The sequence below is a fragment of the Watersipora subatra genome, chromosome 10 (assembly GCF_963576615.1).
Source record: "Watersipora subatra chromosome 10, tzWatSuba1.1, whole genome shotgun sequence".
Taxonomy (NCBI): domain Eukaryota; kingdom Metazoa; phylum Bryozoa; class Gymnolaemata; order Cheilostomatida; family Watersiporidae; genus Watersipora; species Watersipora subatra.
Genome location: NC_088717.1, coordinates 46,198,452 through 46,223,409, shown reverse-complemented (window position 1 = coordinate 46,223,409; position 24,958 = coordinate 46,198,452). Strand labels below are relative to the sequence as shown.

The 24,958-nt window shown below is 35.1% G+C and overlaps 1 protein-coding gene across 1 annotated transcript in view; it reads left to right on the top strand.

Moving 5' to 3' along the window:
* Positions 1–1,438: 1,438 nt before the first annotated feature.
* Positions 1,439–24,958, top strand: part of LOC137407137 (collagen alpha-1(III) chain-like) — a 49,660-nt gene continuing 26,140 nt past the window's right edge. Inside the window, exons 1-12 of the mRNA XM_068093738.1 lie at positions 1,439–1,690; positions 7,467–7,615; positions 7,718–7,947; positions 8,712–8,981; positions 10,562–10,732; positions 12,416–12,595; positions 14,003–14,254; positions 15,325–15,576; positions 17,155–17,334; positions 18,672–18,923; positions 19,981–20,367; positions 21,426–21,677. Coding sequence (XP_067949839.1) covers positions 1,439–1,690; positions 7,467–7,615; positions 7,718–7,947; positions 8,712–8,981; positions 10,562–10,732; positions 12,416–12,595; positions 14,003–14,254; positions 15,325–15,576; positions 17,155–17,334; positions 18,672–18,923; positions 19,981–20,367; positions 21,426–21,677 — 2,827 coding nt within the window. The remainder of the gene's footprint in view (positions 1,691–7,466; positions 7,616–7,717; positions 7,948–8,711; positions 8,982–10,561; positions 10,733–12,415; positions 12,596–14,002; positions 14,255–15,324; positions 15,577–17,154; positions 17,335–18,671; positions 18,924–19,980; positions 20,368–21,425; positions 21,678–24,958) is intronic.

Sequence of the window (24,958 nt, the reverse complement as noted above, 5' to 3'; positions counted from 1 at the left end):
AAATGGTGCCAGCTTTAACTATTTTTAGCAAATCCAACAAGAAATCATATTAAACAGAGTCTTTCTTTTTTTCTCAACTTTACCATGAACAATTCATCATTAGGAACAAAATTGGTGTTCAGGCTTTATTATGATTTATACTCTTTATTGTTTTTGATTAATAGTTTAATTTGATTGAAATAAGATTGACTTCTGATAATAAAGCTTGCATCTATCTATGCAACTGGACTCTAAAGTTTTCTGAGGAGCTTTTTCTAATCTTCTTCTTTCACCTAATGTGAAGATTGTGCATGATTTTTTTGTTGATTTAACTTTTTATTTTGTTCACTAAAATCTGGTTTTATAGCAAAGGTATTTTCAACCTAATTACCTCCAATTAATACATTGTATAGCATAGCAAAGTCATTAATTATTTGTTTCGAATTCATATGTGTTTTATGAATAATATATACCGCAGTATGAGTTTTTACCGTATAAATATCTGTTACATATGTAGTAATAATGTTGACCGCAAATTTTCAGTAAATTGTTTTTGATGAGTATTATTTTTTATTTAAAGCTACTTTTTTCAAAGTATAAACAGTTAATAGCTTTTTGTTTCAAGAACCGAAATGCCAAAATTTTGTGTCGTGTTAGCTCTTTAAAGTTTGACACAGGTGCTATGATCACAACCAAACAAACTGAAGCTTTCATTGATTTGAAAGGTCAATTTCTGCTGATGGTGCAAATATTGAAGTTTCTTTAATAAATTTAAACAAGGTGAAAATTAGTATGAAAGATTTTAATGTACACAAACAATTTCGACAAGGTTTAACGCATACTTTAATTGTAGCTTTCCTAAATCTAGCTTCTGACAGCGGCATCAGAGGTCTTGTTGTTATTTGAAGCATGAATTTTAAAACAATTTGGCTAAAAAACTAAATCCAAAATAAAAGTTAACAGTAAAAGCTATGTATTTAGCAAAAGCTGAGAAAAGCGCAAAGCAATATGTTTTAAAGCATGTCTAATTTTGCGATGATGGATCTCCAATGTCTGCCATTCTAGTATGTTATACAATATTTACGTATATTATACAGCATATAACAAATAAAACCAGTCAAACAAGTCTCTAAGCTTTATTACGAGACAGGTTTTGAGGTTTTTTGCAAGCGCATCTTAGTAACCACACAACAACTTCAAGGAATATGAAAACAGACCTTACGAGGTTAACCTTACACAGATCTACAAATGGTATCAACTGGTACTACCTAGTGATGGAACAGAGCCTGAGGCCTACACTACGGTTAAGACAAGTTAATGTGTTTGACGCCTACTATACCACTCCATCATCACTCATGCATAAAACATGACATTTTTAATCTTCGCTTGAAGAGTCTTGAAGAGTCTTAAGAGCCGAGGTAGCAGTGGATCTTTGCAATATGCATAAATTCAAACAGTAATGAGCTGTACTAGCAAGGACGCAGAAGCGGCTGAGGAGATAAGCTCAGACAAGCATGCGTCTTATCAATTCTCTAATTTTCATATACCCTTTTCAGTTTTGGGGCGATACGGCATCTGGACTGTTATTATACTGCTTGAACTATATGTTTTATGGAGTCTGAAATCTCACCAGCAGGAGATACACTTTTTGAAGCACAAGGTTGAAGAACTTGCTAGCGACCCTGATAGTCTCAACTACATGTACAAACAGGTAAGCCTCATTTTCAGGTTTTACATTAAACTTTCATGATTAAGTTGTGTGATTTGATTTTGCTGTTAGTTTTCCTTAGGAGATCAGCTATTTAGTATACTTGCATTTGGTGATAACTAGTTTTAGCAGACTTGATTAAGAACTCGATCAGTTAGTAGATTATAAGACTACTGCTTCTATTTGCTTCATTGCTTGAGTTCGATAAGCTATAATTTGTTTTTCTATAATTTGGTTGCTTGATTTTTTTAAAACCTAATACTTCAAGCATCTGTTCTGTGGAATACTTAAAACATAGCTGGGATATTGACCTAAAAGTATCTAGGAGCGTACCACTGAATTTTGGCTGTTTTAAAAATGTCAAAAAAGTGCTTTGTAAAGGGTTTAATTGCATGCGCAACAAAGTTAGATTTATGAAGTAATGTTTTAGAAGGCTAAAACAAATAAATAAACATTTCACATTTGGTTCAGTTTAGTTAAAAGTAATTGGGCAGCATTGTTTCTAGGATGCATATTAAAGGATGTCACTTACAAGAATGCCCCTCCCTTCACTCTTCCAGCACTTTAAGTGCTTAAGCTGGTTGTTAGCGTTATTTGAATGAGCTGTATTCTGAGCTTATGATGCTTGCAAGGTACTAGTTTAAGATTTAGCAAAATATTAGCTTGGATCAAATCTTAATAGATGTTATCAGAAAGTACATGCATATTTAGTCATTTGCAATTGTTATTTGTTTTTGAGATAACCTGACTGCCAGGATAACCTGACTGCTAGGATAACCTGACTGCTAGGATAACCTGACTGCTAAGATAAACTGACTGCCAGAATAACCTGACTGCTAGAATAACTTGACTGCCAGGATAACCTGACTGCCAGGATAACCTGACTGCTAGAATAACTTGACTGCCAGGATAACCTGACTGCCAGGATAACCTGTCTGCCAGGAGAAGCTGACTGCCAGGATAACCTGACTGCCAGGAGAAGCTGACCGCCAGGATATCCTGACAAAACGTAATCATGGTTAAAAAGCTTAGCTTTAAACAGAAGTTCAGCTATAACATCTATAGTTGCTATTCAGTAAATAGACTGATAGTGTAAAAATGCGTAAGACTGCAACATGAATGCAATAATCAATATCAATAAGGAGAGAGACAAGCAGCTACAAAATCAGTGAAATCCTTTGGGCACATATTTTCCTTCTGAGTGTATTGACTACAATCAATTTTTCTCATTTTTAATCTTGAAACATTCTGGCTGTCAGATTTTCCTAAACATCGAAAACATTGAAAATGATAAAAACTACTGGTAATCTTTGTTAAAATTTACTAAAATTTTGCATAAGTTTATATTCACCAAGGTTTAACAGCAGAGAAGTTGTTCAAGACAGAGACACTGTTAAAAAATTAATCATAATCCACTTTGTAATACTAATTATGTAAATAATGTAGATTATTTTAAAACTATATTTATTTTGGAACATTAATTTTTACTAAATTCTTAACATACTTACAAAATAAATATCATTTACATCTGGTGTTAAAACTGCATATTAGTAAAGATGTACTGCCACTGAAGAAAGCTATTTTTACCTTGCATAACAAAAAAATTGAGCAAAAATTATCATAAGACATGAAATGTTCGTAGAACGAAATTGTGATAAATATACATGTAAACCAAAACAACAATAATTACTCTCTTGAACAATATACAAAGTTAAAACATGGTAGCTTATATCTGCTAGTCTAACCCGTTCTAACTACTAGTTAACATAGGCTGGCACATATCTGAATTGTTAATCAGTTTACTGGTTTTTGTGTAGTTGATTAGAAACTCGCATCAAACTATCTTTACTATACCCCAAATATGCACAATAGTGCATTTTTCATGTACAAAACTAGTAACAAATATCATTACTGATTTTAGTAAAAATTGGTAAATTTTTGCTCATGGTAATATATAACTAGATAAAAAGGTCATAAGCTCAGTTTTATGCAATGAAATTATAATATTCTTTACTTGTAACTCTGTTAATTAACTGTATCACATTCTACAGAAATTACTAAAACAATAAACCGTTCAACTGACTATAAAATCATAAATTTTGCTGACGTAACCCTTAAAATAATGTTTTAAAATGTGAATATAACACAATATTTGGTATAGCACTTATCTTTGTTTTTTTCCCAGTGCATAAATAAATAGATTCTTTGAATATCTATTGTTTTAGTATCTGACATACAACTGACTGTGGAACATCATAGGTTTTTTTAATATTTTAACATCAATATTTTAAAACGTTCCACACACATAATAACGCTTTACTTTCCATTTTTTTATTTAATTTCTTTCCTTGTGACCTGAGCTATATTTATAAACTCAAATTAATACAATTAAGCCACAACAGGGCCTTCAATCAAGCCACTCAAAACATTGAAATCCTAAAACCATATTTAAACTCACGAAATTTAACTGCAAAGGCTTAGTCTATATCTGACTAATATAGTTTATGTTACAGTAGTAAAAGTGAAATTAATGTTATAGTGATGCTGTTCTTTATAGCTTCTAAGGAGTCTCTAGCCTCAGCCCATAGAACCATATTAAATTGATCTCTATTAATTAAACATCTAAAATTAGCTTTGAACCCATAAAGGCCGCCCAGGTTTTGTTCATACTCGATTGCTGACTTTGGAATGCCGAGAGAGCAAACATTCAGGCAGACAAACCATGACAAATTATTGAAAAATTCAACTACGGAGTGATTGCCAAACGGTTATGATTTCTGAAAGGCATTTTTAATATAAACTTAACTACATACTCTACCTACCTTTGCAAAAAACGCTGCAAATTTAGACGTTTTGCGCAAAACTATAGGGGTGTCAGAAAGTCTTTGTCCGCCTCAAACCTCGTTGGCCATTTTAAGCAAATTTGCTGCGGTAATCATGTAGTAGGAATAAACCCTGACAATTCATTCATCATTAGAAATGAAATTATCTGTAGATTTTCTTTGACAGTATCAGTGATGCAATTAGTGTCAATTGAGAAATAATAATCAATATTAAACCCATCAATGTCAATCAGTGCGCAATAAACATTTTAAAATAAAAAATGACATTTTTCAATTTTAAGTAGAATATTACCCTTTTCAGGACCCCGATAACAGTACAAGAGTGGCTTCCTTTCCATTTAGAAAACGGATAAAGAGGAGGCTGTAACATAACTTGTGATGACTTATTCTTTGGTATCTAGTGTGAATTATTAGGTCGTGGTCGATACAGTAAAAGATAGTTGGCAAATTTAAAAGCTAGTTATTTGTATTATTCAAACCGATAAGATTGTATTGATATATGCTTCATTTATATATGCACTACAAAATCTATCCAAGTTATAGTGAATTTATTGCAATGGTACACTCATTTAAACAGACAGAAAAAGACTTTCTGACAACACTGTAGGTTAGAAAAGATAGTGCAAAGATTTTTTGCATTAATTCACCAAATATTGAGATGAAGATTTGTTACATGGACAGAAAGTCTGTGCCGAAAACCAAAACTATTTATCATTTGTGAAAGACCATGAATAGAGACAAAATATAAACCACCAAAGTACTTTACCTGTACTAGTTGGCTAGCAGCCTCATGTGTTGTGAGAGATCATTTTGTGTAATAAATACGTACACAGCTATTCTCACTTATAGAGAGGTAGTTGAGTGGCAAAATGAGGGTGTGGGTGGCTAGAAATCCAAACATTCAGGTTCGATTCTAATGTGGGCAAATATTTTTCTTAGCGCTCTTAGTGTGGCCCCAGACAGACAGGCAAATAAACAGGTAGACACAACTCCTATCATAGTGAAGATTGAGAAGGAAACAATGAATTAATATATTTTCGACGATTTAGCAATGGCTTCATAAATGATAAATAAGCTAAAAAATTCTACTTTTACCATTAGGCTGCTAGCAACCCAAAACATTGTGACGGTAAAGCTGTTCAGACAGCCCATTTTTTTGTTTCAGATTTCCAACTGCAGAAGTTACGTAGAGACTAAATACAGATGCTAACAAGTGTGACTGTCATTAAATATCTTATTAATTTAGCTACAAAAATAAGCAAAAGAGTCACTGTCGCTTATGCAATATCAATAGACCATGCATACTAAAAATGTAGGTATTATAATAAAAAAACTATTTTATTTTTCACAAATTTTGTTTGAGGGACGATAAGTTGTTCTAATAAGTTTCAGATGAATTTTATTGACCTTATGACCTTTGTGTTGGAAACAACAAAAAACAAATGAATTTTTTGAAATTTGTTTTAATGAGATATGTTGACAAATTTAATTAGTAATGGAAAGTTTCAGTTTATCTTAATGAGATCAAATTTAGGCAAAACGATGAATGAAAAGGACTGAAACTTGGTGAAATTATAATATTCAAGCAAAAGGAAGTTTCTTACTGCCTTTGCAGTCACTCAGTTTCTTGTAGATCACTATAACCTAAATATGTGGAATCCGCATGTCATTGTCTCCAAATGGTGGTTTCTCTGAGTAAGGATTACGGATACACAAAAGTAAGAGATATCATGCGATACCATATTAGTAAGCCAGAAATTTTGCTTGTTAGAATTATAAGAAAATGACAATGTAACAGTAACAAGGACACTTACGTACTTATACATGTATGTATTTATTGTTCATCAGAGTGAGACACTGAAAGATGCATTTATTCGATGCCAGCTATTTACCAAGTTTTAGTATAATTAACGCTTTTAATATTTTTTAGAAATAGTAATAGTCACTTATATTTGTAGTGCTAATAGTTATTTTTTCAAACTAAATGAATTATATATCTAATGCTGCTACAGTTATCAATCAGAATTCTTACTATAAGTTGAAATTGTGTGATATTTTATCACTGAAGTAGAAGTTGTGATACAATCATACTTATTTGAACTGTAGACTCTGTTTTCTATATCATGCACCAAATGCTCCAGCCTCCATAGAAAAAAGTACAACCAGTTATTACAGTTCACTTTTAATACCTATAACATCTTGCTTGCATTATATTTCAATGTTCAAATTATTCCATTTAAATTCTTAATGTAGAACCACACAATTTTTTTTATTTCATTTGAAGGTTTATAAGCCTATGTATTTAAATTATTTTTTATTTTGTTAACAATTTTACATTTAAATTGTTATGTTTGAGCAATAATGAATTTGAATTTAACTGATAGCTCTAATTGAATTTAAGTGTAGTTTAAAAAGCATTCAATTCATTATTTTGAGAAGTGAACACTGCTAGATTTTTGCATAAACCTTATGATATGGCAAACTGAAAACATTAAAAGCTCTTTACAACCAGCAGTAGAAATAGAGAAAAGAAACAGAAAATTAACAGTTTCTTATCGGGACATAACAATGAACCCCAAAATTTTGTTTGCCAAATTGAAATTAGTGCACCCTCGCACAACAAAATTTAAAACGAAGTTGAAAGAGTGTAATAGTGTAAACAATTAAAACTAGAATAGTCTAAAATCCAAACTTAAAAAAAAAAATTAATCATCTAAAATTAGCAATAGTTCCAAATAACAAAACGTTAGTCAACTGAAATAAAAGAAACTTTAGGAAAAAAGAAAGAATTGAATAAACTGAAATCGAATAGAGTATAAATTTGATTGTAAACAACTTTAAAAATATGCAATTGTTTAAAAAGTGAACTTTGCTAAATTCTAGCATAACTCTGATGATGCGGCATATCAGAAACAGCACAAAACCTTTTACAACAGGCATTACAAGTAGAGAAACGAAGACAAAAAAGATTCCATAATATCTTAAATGATGGGATGAATGATGGAAGCAGCACATACACATCTGATGGAACTCCCCGCCCTGTATTTCCTACTAGTACTCCACTCGTAACCACAGACTCTCAAAGGTACGATCATTCACACAGAACAAGATGATTGTGGAGTTTTTTTCACGAGGCTTATCACATACAGTGCATTGAATATTGAAAAAGAAAAACATTTGATTATAGAGAACTTCCGAGTACCACATATCGGAGTCCAAATCTCGTAATAGGGGTAGACGATGAAGACGAGGAAGGGAAACCTGGATGGCCAAGACTTGACAGTCATCATGGATTTCAAGGCAATCTAGGACATGATGGTAGTCGCGGACACTCAGAACAGTCCAACACGCAAAGATCCCCTGTAGGTGGGAGAAATCATGCTCGAGATGGAACACCGGGAGCTGCTGGCGAAACTGGTAATTTGGGATTAGATGGGCTATTTTATAAATATTTTAATAATTCCCTAGAAAAAAACTATGAATATAAAAATTTTAAAAGTGACCTGATAAATTGGATGTGGTGTTATTAAAAATAAAAAGAGAAATGCATTGTATCAAATCCAATCAAATTTTGACTGAAGTATAAACTTACACGCTGAACGTTTGCTCAGCAAAAAATAGGATTTGATATAATAAAAACATATTCTTCAGCAATAAAAGTCTAGTTTGTTTTAACTTCAGGTACTTTAACATATTATAAAAATTTTCATTTAAAATTAATTTACTTTAGGCAAGTTTTAGCAAGAGGAAACATGTACACTTTTCTTGCTACTGATGTCTATTATGTTGCTTAATTTCTAGCCACAGATGTTCACCTTAACAAAAGACAGCTTGATTTACTGATTCAGTCGTATCTTTTAGCTAAAATTATAAGTCTACTCTGTTTGTTGTGGAACGCTATATTTACATATACTTTCGATTGAAAGCTTTGTCAAAAGCTAAAAACATTTGCTTCTACCCAAAAATAATTTCTTTGTTTATGGAAACTAAAACCAACTAACTGTTATTTTAGTTCATCTCAACACGTATGTTAGATGACTTTTGCGTGTTATGCTGCAAAATAAGTTTGGATAGTTGGTCGATAAGTATATTGTCTGAACCGACTTAAACCATGCAGATATGACCAATGGTTACAATGCGTGATACTTTGCCAAGATACTGTAAATATATGGCTAATTTAGGACCATGGGGAGATTCTGGAACACATGGTTCTCCAGGATTCAATGGACGAGCTGGCGAACCAGGAAGAGATGGTGCTGCTGGCTCACCTAGCTCGCCTGGCTTTGATGGCCAACCAGGAGCGGCTGGTGAGCCCGGTAGAGATGGACCTCCAGGCCAAGCTGGTGCTCAAGGATCACCAGGATTTGATGGTCAGCCTGGAGCACCTTGGAGAGAAAGAGATCGAGGACAACCGGGATCACCTGGGCAACGAGGCAAACCTGGCACACCAGGTATATTAATGACAGAACAAACAAAAAACTTGGTACAAACGAGAATAATTTCCAGTATCAGTTCAAGCTAAACTCTGACTGATGAGTTATAAAGCTACTCACTAAATGTAAAACATCAAACGGACCACTTTATATAGCAAAAGATTGTTCTGGTTCAATTAAATACCAGTTTATTTAAACAGTAAGGACTTCTATAAAATATAAAAAATTCTAATTTAACACAGAAACCTAATTTAGTGTGGGTCATGTCTAGTATCAAAGTTTTTGATGTAATTTTTGCAAAATATTTATTTCTGTTTAACTCTCTAAAATCAATGCCACAGTTGTTTACCGTGCCGAAAGCACACCAAACGCGAAGCAACATAAAACATGTTACGTGAAAAGACCTAACGGTTCCAGCTCAGAAGGTTTTCTGCGACACAACAGAAAAAAGAGAGAGAGAAACAAAGAGCCTAAAGGAGAAAGAGAGGGAAAGAGAGAGAGAAAGGGGAAGAGAGACAGAAAAAACGAGAAAGAAAAGAAAAAGAGAGAGAGAGATAAAGAAAAAAAGAGAGAAAGAAGGAGATTGAAAAAAAAAGAGCGAACAAGACAGAAATAGAGAGAGAGACTGAGGGAAAGAAAGAGAAAAAGAAAACATAATAGACATTAAGATAGAAAAAGAGAAATAGCGAGAGAGAAAAAAAAGAGGGGAAGACAGAGAAAGAGGAACAGAGAGTGAGAGACAGTGAGAGAGACAGTGAAAAAGAGTGCGAGAAAGAGAGAGATAGCAATAGAAAAAAAGAAAAAAAAAAAAGGAGAAAGAAAGAATGAGAGAGGAATCCAGAGAAAAAAAATAAATGTGAAAATGAGAGAAAGATCTAGAGAGAAAGAGAGAGAGAGAAATATGAAGTGAGTGAGAGAGAGAGAGAGAGAGAGAGTGAGTGAGTGAGTGAGAGAAGTTGACTGAGAGAGTGAGAGAGCAAAAAAGTGAGAGAAAGTGAAAAAAGAGATAAAGAAGGAGATAGGAAAAAGAGGGTAAAAGAAAGAGGGAGAGTAAGAGATATAGAAAAGACAGAGAAGATGGAAAAAGAGTAAAACATTGAAAAAAAGAGAAAGACAGAGAAAAGAAAGAATGACATAGATAAATATAGGGAATGAGAGAGGGGAAAAAAAGAAAGTGAGAGAGGGAGACTGAATTAAAGAGAGAGAAAAAGAGAGAGCAAGGGAAAGAGAGAAATGCCATAGTAGAATAAGACCGAAGTGGAGACTAAATAGAGAGACAAAATATATAGGCAAAAATGTACGATTACAGCGGCAAATAACAATTTATGAAAGCTCTAGAGATTTGTCAATATGAATACATGAAATTTAAGTTTTACTACTATTTATAGGTTTTTTAAGCTTATATTACTTCAAGTCTTTCAGAAGATGAAAAAGTAGTGACTGCATTTAGTAATTTAAAGGTTGATGCTAACAACAACGAAACACTCGCCATAATGCTGCTTTCTTGATAAATATTTGCTCTAAACTAATTAGAACCATGAAAAGCCTTATTAAGATAACAACACATAACATTTTGCAAAAAATATATTCTAATTTAGGAATTGATGGATGGTCTGAAGAGTTGGGAAGAGATGGACCTCCAGACCAAGCTGGTGCTGATGGATCACCAGGATTTGATGGACAGCCTGGAGCACCTGGCTCTCCTGGGAGAGATGGAGAGCGAGGACAACCGGGATCACCTGGGCCACAAGGCGCACCTGGCACACCAGGTATCTTCACAAAGTAAACAAACAGAAAACTTAGTGCAAACTAGAAAAATTTCTAACATGAGTTAAAGCTAAACTCTGACTGATGAGTTATGAAGTTACTCGCCAAATGTAAAACATTGAACGGAACAGTTGATAAGGCACGCAACTGTCCTGGTTCATTCAAATACCAGTTTGATTAGAAGGTAAAGACTAAAATATAAAATAAAAAAACAGAAATCGACGCAAAAACATTTTAGTGTAAGTCATATCTAACAACCAAATGTTTTGTTGTAATATTTGCGCAATGTTCATTTCCATTTGACTGTGTGAAATCAAAGCAGGAGTTGTGTACCTTACTAGAAGCCACCGAAATGTTTGCTATCTTGATATACTTTGCTTACATGAAACAACCTAAAGGATTTGTTAACGAAGGGTTTCCGCGACAAAAAGAGATGGGAAAAAGAGAGAGAAAGAAAAAAAAAGAGTTGCGAGAATCAGAAAAAGAAAGAGAAAAAAAGAGAGTGAGAGACAAAAAAAGAGGAAGAGAGAAAGTAAAAAAAGAAAGAAAGAAAAAAAGTAAAAAAAGAGAGAGAAAAAACGGAAGAAAAAAATAGATAAAGTAAAATAAAGTGAGAGAGGACAGAGAAAAAGAAAAATAAAAAATAAAAAAGAGCAAAAAAAAAGGGAGAAAAACAATGAGAGAAAAGGAGAGAGAGAAAGCGATAAAGAAAAATTAAAGCAAAAAGAGTCAGAGTGAAAAAGAGAAGGAGAAAAAAATAAAAAATAAAAAAAGAGCAAAAAAAAAGGGAGAAAAACAATGAGAGAAAAGGAGAGAGAGAAAGCGATAAAGAAAAATTAAAGCAAAAAGAGTCAGAGTGAAAAAGAGAAGGAGAAAAAAACAAAAAAAAAGAGAAAAAGAAAAAAATAGAGGAACCGAGACTGTAAGAGAGAAAGAGAGAGAAACAGAAAAAAAATAAAGAGAAGGAAATAAAAAGACTTTTGCATAATCTGAGCATTTTGTGACCAAGATCAAGTTCTGTCATTTTTTGAATTTTGAAGAGTTTTGGCATTCTAACCCCTAAAAGATCAAAAACAATAGAAAATGATAAAAAATACAGATAATTTCTGAGGGAGTTTACTAACATTTTGTAAACTAGCAATTTTCTTTAAACACAAAGTTTTTACAAGTTGCTTTAATCTACTCTCAGCTTTAGCTACACCATACTTACTTAATTTGCTCACCTCGTACCTGTTCAATCTCCTTTTGACCGCATTCGGAATCTTTGTTGCCTCAAAGTTTTGTGGTGCACCTGAATTTTATTAAAAAATACTAACCATTAAAACTTTGATTTGGTAATTTCTTTTGGGATTTTTTTAGTCTGAGTTTGGTCAATTCTTCATAATTTTCTACAACCATACTTTGTCAATTTTGAACTTGTAGAATTAATTATAAGAAGGCTTCAAAAATACAAAGTTATTGTTTTTACAAATGACATCACAGTTATATTACTCTGTTTTATTCATTATTGAAGTGATCAGATAAAACCTCTGAAGGTTTAATGTTTTATTGTGACAATGTTAAAGTAATCATAAGGCTTATGATTGGTCTATAAATATTCTGTATAAACTAATGTAAACCAGGTGATCCAAGGCTAAAATAACAACACATAGTATTTTGCCTAAAGAAATATGTGTTAACTTAAGGGTTTGATGGACAACCTGGAGCTGCCGGTGAACCGGGGAGAGATGGATCTCCAGGAAGAGATGGTGCTCCTGGGTCAACAGGCTTTGATGGACAAACTGGAACACCCGGCTTTCCTGGAAGAGATAGAGAGCGAGGACGACCAGGAACACCTGGGCAACGAGGAGAACCAGGCGCACAAGGTATATTCACAATGTAAACAAACAAAGAACTTGGAAGACACGGGAATAATTTGCAGCAGCAGTTAAATGAAACCTTGACTATGATGAGTTATAAATTCACTCACTAAACGTAAAACATCAAATGGAACACTTTATATAGCACAAAAAAGTCTTGGCTTGATTAAATACAAGTTTACGTAGAAAGTAAGGACTTTAAAATAATATATAAAACACTAATTTAACACACGCTAGTTTAAGTCATATCTAACAACCAAGGTTCTTATTGCACTCGTTGTGCAATGTCGATTTATATATAATTACGGAAAATCAAAGCCACAGATGTTTACCTTACCAAAATTCTTGGTAATTACTTGCTATCTTTAAATAACTTGCTTGTGTGAAACAAACTAACTGGTCTGGTTCAGAAGATTTTCCCCGACTAGAAAGAGAAAGATAGAGGGAGAGAGGGCAAGAGGGAGAGAGGGGGAGCGGGAGAGTGAGAGAGCCGGAGAGCAGGAGAGTGAGAGAGTGGGAGAGCGGGAGAAAGGGAGAGAGAAAGGGAGAGAGACGGGGAGAGAGGGGGAGAAAGGGGGAGAGAGGAAAAGAGACAGAGTGAGTGAGTGCGCGAGTGAGTGAGTGAGCAATAGAGAGGTGGAGAAAAAGAGAGAAAAATTCAGAAAGAGAAAGAGAAAAGGAGAGAGAGAGAAAGAAAAGAAAAGAAGAAATAGACAGAAAGACTTTTGCATGATCTAAGCGCTTTAACCAAGATCAAGTTCTGTCAATTTCAATTTCGACTATCTTTGGCAGTTAAACCACCTGAAACATAAGAAAAATCACAAATGATACAAAAATATCAATACTTTTTGATAAAAGTTTACTAGAATTTTGTGCAAGTTTATCTTTAAACTCTAACTTTTAAAAATTTAACTTAACTCACTCTCAGGTGTAATTTTATTTGCATAATTGCTCACCTCTTTCCTCCTGCATTTTCTTCAAACAGCATTCTGATCCCTTTTGCCAAAAGCTTTGTGCCGCACCTCAATTTTATTAAAAAAAGACTAGCCCTTGATGATTTGAATTGGTAACTTTTCATGGGATTTTCTGTGTTTAGCAAACTCATCATTTTCAAAAACATAGTTTATCAATTTCAAATTTGTAGAAACAATTATTAGAAATACTGCTAAAATGCAAAGTTCTTATTCTTAAAAAATTGCCTAACAGTTATCTCATTCTGTTTTATTCATTATTAAAGTGATCAGATGAAACATCTGAAGGTTTACTGCTTCCCGGTGGTGACAGTGTTAAAGTGCGCATATAGTTTCTGATTGGTCCATAATTATTCTTTATAATTTAATGCAAACTAGGTGAACCAAAGCAAAGATAACAACAAATAATATTTTGCTTAAAGAATTTATGTGTTAACTTAAGGGTTTGATGGACCACCTGGATCTGTGGGTGAACCAGGAAGAGACGGATCTCCAAGCATAATTGGTGCTTCTGGATCACCAGGCTTTGATGGACAAGCTGGAGCACCCGGCTCTCCTGGGAGAGATGGAAGGCGAGGACAACCAGGAACACCCGGTGCTCCGGGATCTGATGGGCAAGCAGGATTTCCAGGACGTGATGGTTATCCTGGACAATCTGGAACTCCAGGATTTCGAGGAGAACCTGGCACACCAGGTGCAGTTGCATTGTAAACAAACAGCAAACCTTGAAAACCTTGCAGTATTCTGTGGCATTCACAAACACTTAAGCTCAAGGTCAAAGATTCATGAAACTGCTCATTGAGTGCTTTCATTGTTTCAAAGATAGCTAGTCCTTCATACTGGACTACTAGACTTATTTCCGCTTGAATGATTTAAGATAATATCTGAGGTGTTAAACTAAAATGAGTCCTGTTAAGCCATATTTAGTAAGAGCTGTGCTTGTAAATTTTGATCAATGTTTACTTCTACTTAGTTCTCCAAAATCCAGCCACAGATATTTAAATTAGCAAAAGCGAGCTAATCAGTTTCGAACTTTGTATGATTTGCTAACTTGCAAACAGGTCACAACTCTGGTTACAATTTTGTTATAAATACTCTTTAATGACTAATAGGTAATCGAATATACAGCTGTAGATAGAAACTGGACTTGTTGTGGCAAGCTTCGTTAAAACCAGATTTTAGAACCTTAATTGTAGTTATCATATTACCAACTCCATGAATACTGTCAGGTCATGTAATTGAAGTTGTAACTATTATCTGTCAGTTTTAAACAATCAACTTAGATAAAACTTTAGTAGATTTTATCAAAATTTTCAGTGTAATCTATCAATTGCATTTGCTTATTTGTGTTTGAAGTGAACTGTCTGTCAGGATGTTTAAGGATTAAAATCGACAAAGCTCTATTGCAGTGAAAATACTCGAAAGAAAAATATGTCTGAAATATGTCTGAAATATGTCACTAGTTTTTATCATTACTATAGTTCATATTGACTATTGCATTTAGTTTAAAGCATTACCTGTCTCTATTAGTCTCTGCAACTGTAGACGTCATTATCGTACGCTCATCAGCACCATTAGACACGCAACCAGAAGTTGTTCTTCAACGAAACATCTTCTGATTTGGTGTCTGATGGTGCCAACGATCAAGTGTTCATCAGGTTGCTAGCTGGTCAATAAATGTTTTGTCTCTGAACTTATAAAATAATCTAGATACGGTTAAAATAGCAATGAGATACATTTAAATAAATATATGTGGTAATTTAGGACAACCGGGAGAAGCTGGTGCACCTGAATCTGATGGACGACCTGGAGATGCAGGTAGAGATGGTACTCCTGGATCACCAGGCTTTGATGGCCCAACTGAACCACCTGGACCAAGTGGACAACCTGGGCAACGAGGAGAACCTGGCGCTCCGGGATCTAATGAGCGACCACAAAGCCAAGGAAGACCAGGGCGTGATGGTTCTAATGGGCAACCTGGAACTCCAGGATTTCGACAGGAACCTGGCACGCCAGGTACAGTTGCAATGTAAACAAACATGAAACCTTGAAAGCTTTTTAGTAATCGGTGGCATTTGCCAAAACCAAAACTTAAGTTCATAGGGTTACGAATCTGCCCATTGTGAGCTTGCAGTGTTTTAAAGATAACTGGTCTTTTGCAGAAGACTACTAGACTTATTTTAGATGAATACTTTAATATAATACCTGCGATATTAAACTAAAAAGAGTTCTTTTAAGCCATATTTAGCAAGAGCTGTATCTGTAAACCTTGATCAGTGTTTACTTTTATTTAGTTGTTTAAAATCCAACCACCGATGTTTACAATAGCGAAAGCCCAGTTTATTGCTTTCAAACTTTATATTCTTTGCTAAAGCTCAAACAGATAACAACTTTAGTCAAAGAGTTGTTACAAATAATTGGCAACAACCAACAGGCAGTCAATATATACAGATGTACATAGAAACTGGGTTTGCATTGAGAAGCTTTGTTTAGACCAGATTCAGATCAGCAATCGTAGTTATCATCTCACCAATTCTGTAAAAAACTGTCTGTTCATGCGACTGTAATTGTAACTATTACCCGTCAGTTTTTAAAAGTGACTGCAAAGATATACTTAGCAGTTGAAAATTTAGTAGATCTTATCAGAAAGTATCAGAAGAAACACCATTGTAACTGAGTGTGTGTTTCTATCAATTGTGATCATTTTTGATGTTTGAGTTGATCTGACGGCCCGAATGTTTTGAAATTAAAATTTAAAAAAACCTAATCGCTGTTGACACACTCAGAAGAAAACTACCAGGAAAGTAATATCATTAGCTGCTATCAATGCTGCAGCTGATATAGGCAGATGCATTTACATGGAAACATTTCACGTTTCTATTCTGTAAATGGCTTTGCAATTATAAATGTCATGTATGATCTGGATGATCACTCTTGCATGATCTGGGCGATTTAACCAAGGTCAAGTTTTGTTGATTTTAATCTTGAAAAATATTGGCAGTCAAACCACCTCAAACATAAAAAACAATCGCAAATGATAAAAAAATACCAATACTTTCTGATAAAGTTTACTAAAATGTTGTGCAAGTTTATATTTATAAAATAACTCATCAAAATTTAATTCAATCCATTCTCAGCTGTAACTACACTTACATAACTTGCTTACCTTTCACCTGTTTGATCTTTTTTTGACGCTATCCTTGTACAAAGTTATTATAAGCGACTTGCTCTTGATGAGTTGATTTGGTAACTTCCTTAGGATTTTCTGAGTTTAGCAGACTTATTTATCATTTTCTAAAAACAAAGTTTATCAATTTCAAAATTCTAGAAACAGGTATAAGAAATCGTGCCAAAATGCAAAGTTATTACTTTTACAAATGACGACACAGTTATCTTACTCAGTTTTTTTCCTTTATTGAAATGATCAGATGAAACATCCGAAGGTTTACTGTTTTATGGTGACAATGTTAAAGTGATCATAAGGTCTCTGACTGGTCTATAAATATTCTGTATAAACTAATGTAAATCAGGTGAACCAAGGCTAAGATAACAACACATAATATTTTGCTTAAAGAAGATATGTTTTAACTTAAGGACGTGATGGACAACCTGAATCTGCGGGTGAACCAGGAAGAGACGGATCTTCAGGCAGAGATGGTGCTGCTGGATCGCCAGGCTTTGATGGTCAGTCTGGAGCACCTGGCTCTCCTGGGAGAGATGGAGAGCGAAGACAACCAGGAACTCCTGGGCAACGAGGTGAACCAGGCGCACCAGGTATATTCACAATGTAAACAAACAGAAAACTCAAAACAAACAGAAAGAACTTCCAGCATCAGTTCAAACTAAACTCTGCCTATAATGAATTATAAAGTCACTCGCTAAATGTAAAACATCAAATGGAACACTTTATCGAGCACAAAACTGTCCTGGCTCAATTAAATATGGGTTTATGTAGAAAGTAAGGATTTTATTACAATATATAAAACACTATTTAACACACGCTAGTTTAAGTCAAATCTAGCAACCAAAGTTTTGTTGCACTTTTTGTGCAATGCTTATTTCCAATAAATTACTAAATGTCAAAGCCACAGATGTTTTTACCTTTCAAAAATTCCAGCTAATTGTTTGCCATATTTAAATAACTTGCCCCCGTGGAACAAGCTAACCGGTCTGGCTCAGAAGGTTCTCCACTACAAAAAGAGAGGAAGAGAGAGATGGAAAGTCAGAAAAAAGAGAAACAGAAAGAGGGAGAGAGAGAATCAAGGAGAGAGAGTGAGAGTGAGAAAGAGAGAGAGAGGGAAAGAGGGAGAGAGGGAGAGAAGGAGAGGAAGAGAGGGAGAAAGGGAGAGAAAGAGAGGGAGAGAGGGAGAGGGAGGGAAAGAAAGAGAAAAGAAGAGAGAGAGACAGAAATACCTTTGCATGATCTAAGTGCTTTAACCAATACCAAGTTCTGTCAATTTCAATTTTGACAAACTTTGGTAGTCCAACTACCTCAAACATTGAAAAATCTATCACAAATGATTCAAAAATACCGATTCTCTCTAATAAAGATCTACTACAATTTATTGCAATTTTATCGTCAAAAACTAATTTATTATCAGCTAGTTTAACCCAATCTCAGCTGTAACTATACTTACATCATTAGCTCACCTTTTTTCTGTTGCATCGCCTTTTAACGGCATCATTAACCTCCTTTGCCTAAAGTTTTGTGCTGCAGCTGAATTTTATCAAACAAGAGTAGCTCTTGATGATTTGATTTGTTAAATTCTGTTGAGATTTTCTTGGTTTAGCAGACTCCTTTACCATTTTGCAAATACATAGTTTACCAAATTCCAATTTATAGAAACAATTTTTAGAAATATTGCCAAACTGCAAAGTTCTTGTTTTTACAAATAACAGCACTGTTATCTTATTCTGTTTTATTCATTATTAAAGTGATCAGACTAAACATCTGAAGGTTTACTGCTTCCCGGTGGTGACAGTGTTAAAGTGATCATATGGTTTGTGACTGGTCTATAAATATTCTTTATAAAATAATGTGAACCAGGTGAACAAAGGCTAAGATATCAACACTTAATATTTTGCTTGAAAAAAATATGTGTTAACTTAAGGGTATGATGGACAACCTGGATCTGCAGGTGAACCAGGAAGAGACGGATCTCTTGGCAGTAATGGTGCTTCTGGATCACAAGGCTTTGATGGACAAGCTGGAGCACCCGGCTTTCCTTGGAGCGATGGAGAGCGAGAACAACCACGAACACCTGGTGCCCCGGGATCAGATGGGCAATCAGGATTTCCAGGACGTGATGGTTATCCTGGGCAACCTGGAACTCCAGGATTTCGAGGAGAACCTGGCACACCAGGTACAGTTACATTGTAAACAAACAGCAAACCTTGGAAACCTTTGAGTTATCTGTAGCATTCACAAACACTTAAGCTTAAGTTCATAGTCATGAAACTGCTCATTGGGTGCTTTCATTGTTTCAAAGATAGCTGGTCTTTTGCACTGGATTACTAGACTTATTTCCGCTTGAATAATTTAATATACTATCTGAGATGGTAAACTACATGTAAAATGAGTTCTTTTAAGTCATATTTAGTAAGAGCTGGGCTTGCAAACCTTGATCGATGTTTACTTCTACTCAGTTCTCTAAGATCCAGCCACAAATATTTAAATTAGCTAAAGCCAGCTAATCAATTTCAAACTTTGTATTCTTTGCTAACTTGCAAACAAGTCATACTCTGGTGGAAATTTGGTTATGAATACTTTTTAATGAACACTAGGCAATCGAATATACAGCTGTCGATAGAAACTGGACTAGCTGTGGCAAGCTTCGTTAAAACCAGCTTTTAGAACCATAATTGTAGCTATAATATTACCAACTCCACGAATACTGTCAGTTCATGTAATTGAAGTTGTAACTATTATCTGTCAGTTTTAAACAATCAACTCAGATAAAACTTTAGTAGATTTTATCACAATTTTCAGAGTTTTTCATCAATTGCGATTGTTTTTTATCGTTAAAATAAACTGACTGTCAGGATGATTAAGGATTAAAATTGACAAAGCTCTATTGCAGTGAAAATACTCAAAAAAAAAGTCTGAAAGATGTCACTAGTTGTTATCATTACTATAGTTCATATTGACTGTTGCATTCAGTTTAAAACATTACATGTCTCTATTAGTCTCTGCAACTGTAGACCTCATCATCGCACTCTCATCAGCACCATCAGACACACAACCAGAAAATGTTTTAAGACGAAGCGTTTTCTGATTTGGTGTCTGGTGGTGCCAAAGATCAAGTGTTCATCAGGTTGCTAGCTAGCCAATAAATATTTTTGACTCAACTAATAAAAAATTCCAGATAGCGGTTAAAATGGCAATGCGATACTTTTTAATAAAAATATGTGATAATTTAGGACAACCTGGACAAGCCGGTGCACCTGGAGCTGATGGACGACCTGGAGATGCAGGAAGAGATGGAGCTCCAGGCAGACCTGGTGCTCCAGGGTTTGATGGGCGACCTGGAGATGCAGGAAGAGAGGGTGCTCCTGGATCACTAGGCTTTGATGGACAACCTGGATCTGCGGGTAACCCAGGAAGAGACGGATCTCCAGGCAGAGATGGTGCTCCTGGATCACCAGGCTTTGATGGCCAAACTGAATTACCTGGACCAGATAGACAACCTGGGCAACGAGGAGAACCTGGTGCTCAGGGATCTGATGGACAACCAGGTTTTCCAGGACGTGATGGTTATTCTGGGCAAGCTGGAACTCCAGGATTTCGAGGAGAACCTGGCACACCAGGTACAGTTGCATTGTAAACAAACAACAAACCTTGAAAACCTTTGAGTTATCTGTGGCATTCACAAACGCTAAAGCTTAAGTTCATAGTCATGAAACTGCTCATTGAGTGCTTTCATTGTTTCAAAGATAGCTGGTCTTTTGCAAAGAACTACTAGGCTTATTTCCGCTTGAATAATTTAATATACTATCTGAGATGGTAAACTAAAATGAGTTCTTTTAAGTCATATTTAGTAAGAGCTGGGCTTGCAAACCTTGATCGATGTTTACTTCTACTCAGTTCTCTAAGATCCAGCCACAAATATTTAAATTAGCAAAAGCCAGCTAATCAATTTCAAACTTTGTATTCTTTGCTAACTTGCAAACAAGTCTTACTCTGGTGGAAATTTGGTTATGAATACTTTTTAATGACCAATAGGCAATCGAATATACAGCTGTAGATAGAAACTGGACTTGCTGTGGCAAGCTTTGTTAAAACCAGATTTTAGAACTGTAATTGTAGTTATCATATTACCAACTCCACGAATACTGTCAGTTCATGTAATTGAAATTGTAAATATTATCTGTCAGTTTTAAACAATCAACTTAGATAAAACTTTAGTAGATTTTATCAAAAGTTTCAGTGTTTTCTATCAATTGCATTTGCTTTTTTGTGTTTGAAGTGAACTGTCTGTCAGGATGTTTAAGGATTAAAATCGACAAAGCTCTATTGCAGTGGAAATACTCAAAAGAAAAATATGTGTAAAATGGTGTGACTAGTTGCTATAATTGCTATAGTTGATATTGACTATTGCATTCAGAGTGAAGCATTACATGTATCTATTAGTCACTGCAACTGTAGACGTCATTATCGCACGCTCATCAGCACCATCAGACACACAACCAGAAGATGTTCTTCAACGAAACATGTTCTGATTTGGTGTCTGATGGTGCCAACGATCAAGTGTTCATCAGGTCGCTAGCTGGTCAATAAATTTTTTGTCTCTGAACTTATAAAATAATCTAGATAGGTGTTAAAATAGCAATGAGATACATTTAAATAAATTTATGTGGTAATTTAGGACAACCGGGAGAAGCCGGTGCACCTGGATCTGATGGACGACCGGGAGATGCAGGTAGAGCTGGTGCTCCTGGATCACCAGGCTTTGATGGCCAAACTGAACCACCTGGAACAAATGGACAACCTGGGCAACGAGGAGAATCTGGTGCTCCAGGATCTAATGAGCGACCACAAAGCCAAGGAAGACCAGGACGTGATGGTTCTAATGGGCAACCTGGAACTAAAGGATTTCGACAGGAACCCGGCACGCCAGGTACAGTTGCAATGTAAACAAACATGAAACCTGGAAAACTTTTTAGTAATCGGTGGCATTTGCCAAAACCAAAGCTTAAGTTCATAGGGTTACGAATCTGCCCATTGTGAGCTTTCATCGTTTTAAAGATAACTGGTATTTTGCAGAAGACTATACTAGACTTATTTTAGATGAATACTTTAATATAATACCTGCGATGTTAAACTAAAAAGAGTTCTTTCAAGCCATATTTAGTAAGAGCTGTATCTGTAAACCTTGATCAATGTGTACTTTTATTTAGTTGTTTAAAATCCAACCACCGATGTTTACAATAGCGAAAGCCCAGTTTTTTGCTTTCAGACTTTATATTCTTTGCTAAAGCTCAAACAAAATTAGTAACAACTTTAGTCAAAGAGCTGTTAGAAATAATTGTCAATGACAAACAGGCAGTCAATATATACAGATGTACATAGAAACTGGGTTTGCATTGATATGCTTTGTTTAGACCAGATTTCAGAACAGCAATCGTAGTTATCATCTCCCCAATTCTGTAACAAACTGTCTGTTCATGCGACTGAAATTGCAACTATTACCCGTCAGTTTTTAAAAGTGACTGCAAAGATACACTTACCCTAGGACACTTTTATTTTGCTAGTATTTAGTTTCGTGAGTAGCACACAGAGTAAAATTTCGCTGCAACTTAATTTTGCGGCTCTGATGAGTGTGAAAATATAGTGATGTGAAAATAAATGCAGTGGAAAAAACAGATTACATTCCTCAGGTCCAGTTCGCTAATAAAAAAAATTCAATTTGGGACTAGTTCGTATTTGTAAACCGCAGGTTGAAATGTGTGGGTGAGATCGATAATTCAATTTGATCACTTGCTGCCATTTGTTTCTTTAATTATCAATAACATCTAGGTTCCTCCCGCCGTGACTTTCACACACGAATCCCAAGAAAAAGAAAATAGATAGGTAACAACCCACTTTACAAACAAAACTGTATAACCCTTTCGCTGCCATAAACACATTTATGCGTTTTTTAGGGGCCACTGCCATAAACGCATTTTTGAACTTTCTCAGCAATTGCGTGGTAACCTGATTTTATTATTTTTTGACCACATAACCCACGATCTTTAAGAGTTTTATGAAATTGGCTGTGTTGTCCGAAGATTTATCTATAAAATCAGCCTATAACAACAAAGCAATTTTAAAATTTTGTTTGAGAATGTCTAATCTAAAACAAACATTTTTCTGCGAGTTCATTAACTACCGCGTGCGAGTCATGAAACAGGTAACTAGTTGTTGATGACATTATAGCCAGTTAAGATTTAGATTTTCGTGAATATACAGATAATTAAAGTAGCTGCACTGTCTCTGACAGTGGTGAAAGTAATAGTTTTGTAAGAGTAAGGAACATTGTGGTGGATTGTTTTAGCCTCGGATCGATCATAGCTTCACATAGCTTACAAGCAGAGATGTATCTCTACTTGTTAGCTTCTAGCTAACAAGTAGAGATACATTGAATTTTTGCATAGCAATATCGGTTAAAATGTTGGCAAAATAAAATATGTAACAAAAATGTTCTAGATAGAGATTGAACTTGAAAAAATACTGTATACATATCATGAAGCAATATCGGCAATCTCGGTAAAATGGCTGGCACTGTTATGACGGGATTTGGGCGTTTTCAGATACTCGAGTTAACAAGAGGGAGTGAGGGGATTAATAACATGAGTGAACTAGCCACACAATCCCGTAAAACAAGGATTGTTATTTGCACTTGCTTGGAGCAAGAGTTTTATACGTTTAATATCTTATTTCCCAAAACCTTATTAGTATTAGTTTTTAATAGAAGAGACACGTAATTGCATGATTATTACATGCTTGAAGTTGTTACTATAAGCTTAGTAAAACGAAAGTATACAGGGATTCAGCATACCTGATCTGAAGGGGGGGGGGGCGAACGGCAAGTTGGTCGCTCCTTCTTGGATGTACGCAATCTGCCACGGCAAGCGTGGACTTTGTTTGTTGGTTCAATCAGCAGAAAGATCGCACACGTCTATCCACCAGAAATCCAGGAGAGAGAAGAACGCCACGTAGATAGCGGAATCTGATCTCCCTAAGCTCCAGAAAGTGTAGACGGGATCACTTTTGTTTGCAGTCAAGGGAGGGGCGGTTGTCAGGAAATTTTCCCACTAAAAGAGAACTTGGGCTATAGTTCAAGGCGCAGACCTGCTGGCACGAACCTATTGGCTGAGGAAAAATTGCGCCACCCTTAGTCCAATTCAAATGGCAAATGCGATGCATTCCATAGGCGCCTTTACCGCAGTACAGTGTCAGCCATGAAAATCACCCCGGCGCCGGGCGTTGGGAGTTATCCAAAGTAAGATGACAACTCCAAGTCTCAATCGGTAAATAAAAACTAACGAAACCGGATATAACAGCACTAGGCCGATAGCGATTTTGTACTTGGTTGGCAGTGAAAGAGATAATGTGGTTGAACCTGATGAGGGTTGATGTTGTTTTTGGTTGGTAATAAAATTCATCACTACAATAACTATTCTTCAATTTTATGAATTCACCTATCAGACTTTCATCCTCATCAGTTACAAATTTGGTGACTAAACTGATATCATCTTAAGTTGCTTTGCCATGCTGCTCAGTCAGTGTGTTAGCTATAATGAGTTTACCAGAAATTTCCCATTGAGCCCAACCACAGACGAAAATGACCTGCATTTCTAATACGACAACTTTATTGTGGATATCAATAAACAAAGCTATTTAACTTCGCGTTTTCGTTCGTTATGATAGTTTAGTTTTGCTCATGAAATTTTTGCGAGAGGATGACACCGCGAAAATGTGAAATTTAGATGACGTGAATACATAAGCGTCCTAGGGTAGTAGATGAAACTTCAATAGATTTTATTGGAAGAAATACCATAGTAATTGAAAGTGTTTTTCTATCATTTGCGATAATTTTTGATGTTCAAGTTGATCGGACGGCTGCAAGATTTGGAGATTAAAACCAGAAAATACTTTATCATAGTTGACACGCTCAGAGGAAAAATACCTAGAAAGTAATATCATTAGCTGCTATCAATGCTGTATCTGATATAGGCTGATGCATTTACATAGAAACATTTCATGTCTCTAATCGGTCAATCGCTTTGCAATTATAAATGTCATGCATGATCTGGATGATCACTCTTGCATGATCTGGGTAATTTAACCAGGGTCAAGTATTGTTGACTTTAACTTTGAAAAATATTGGCAGTCAAACCACCGCAAACATAAAAAACA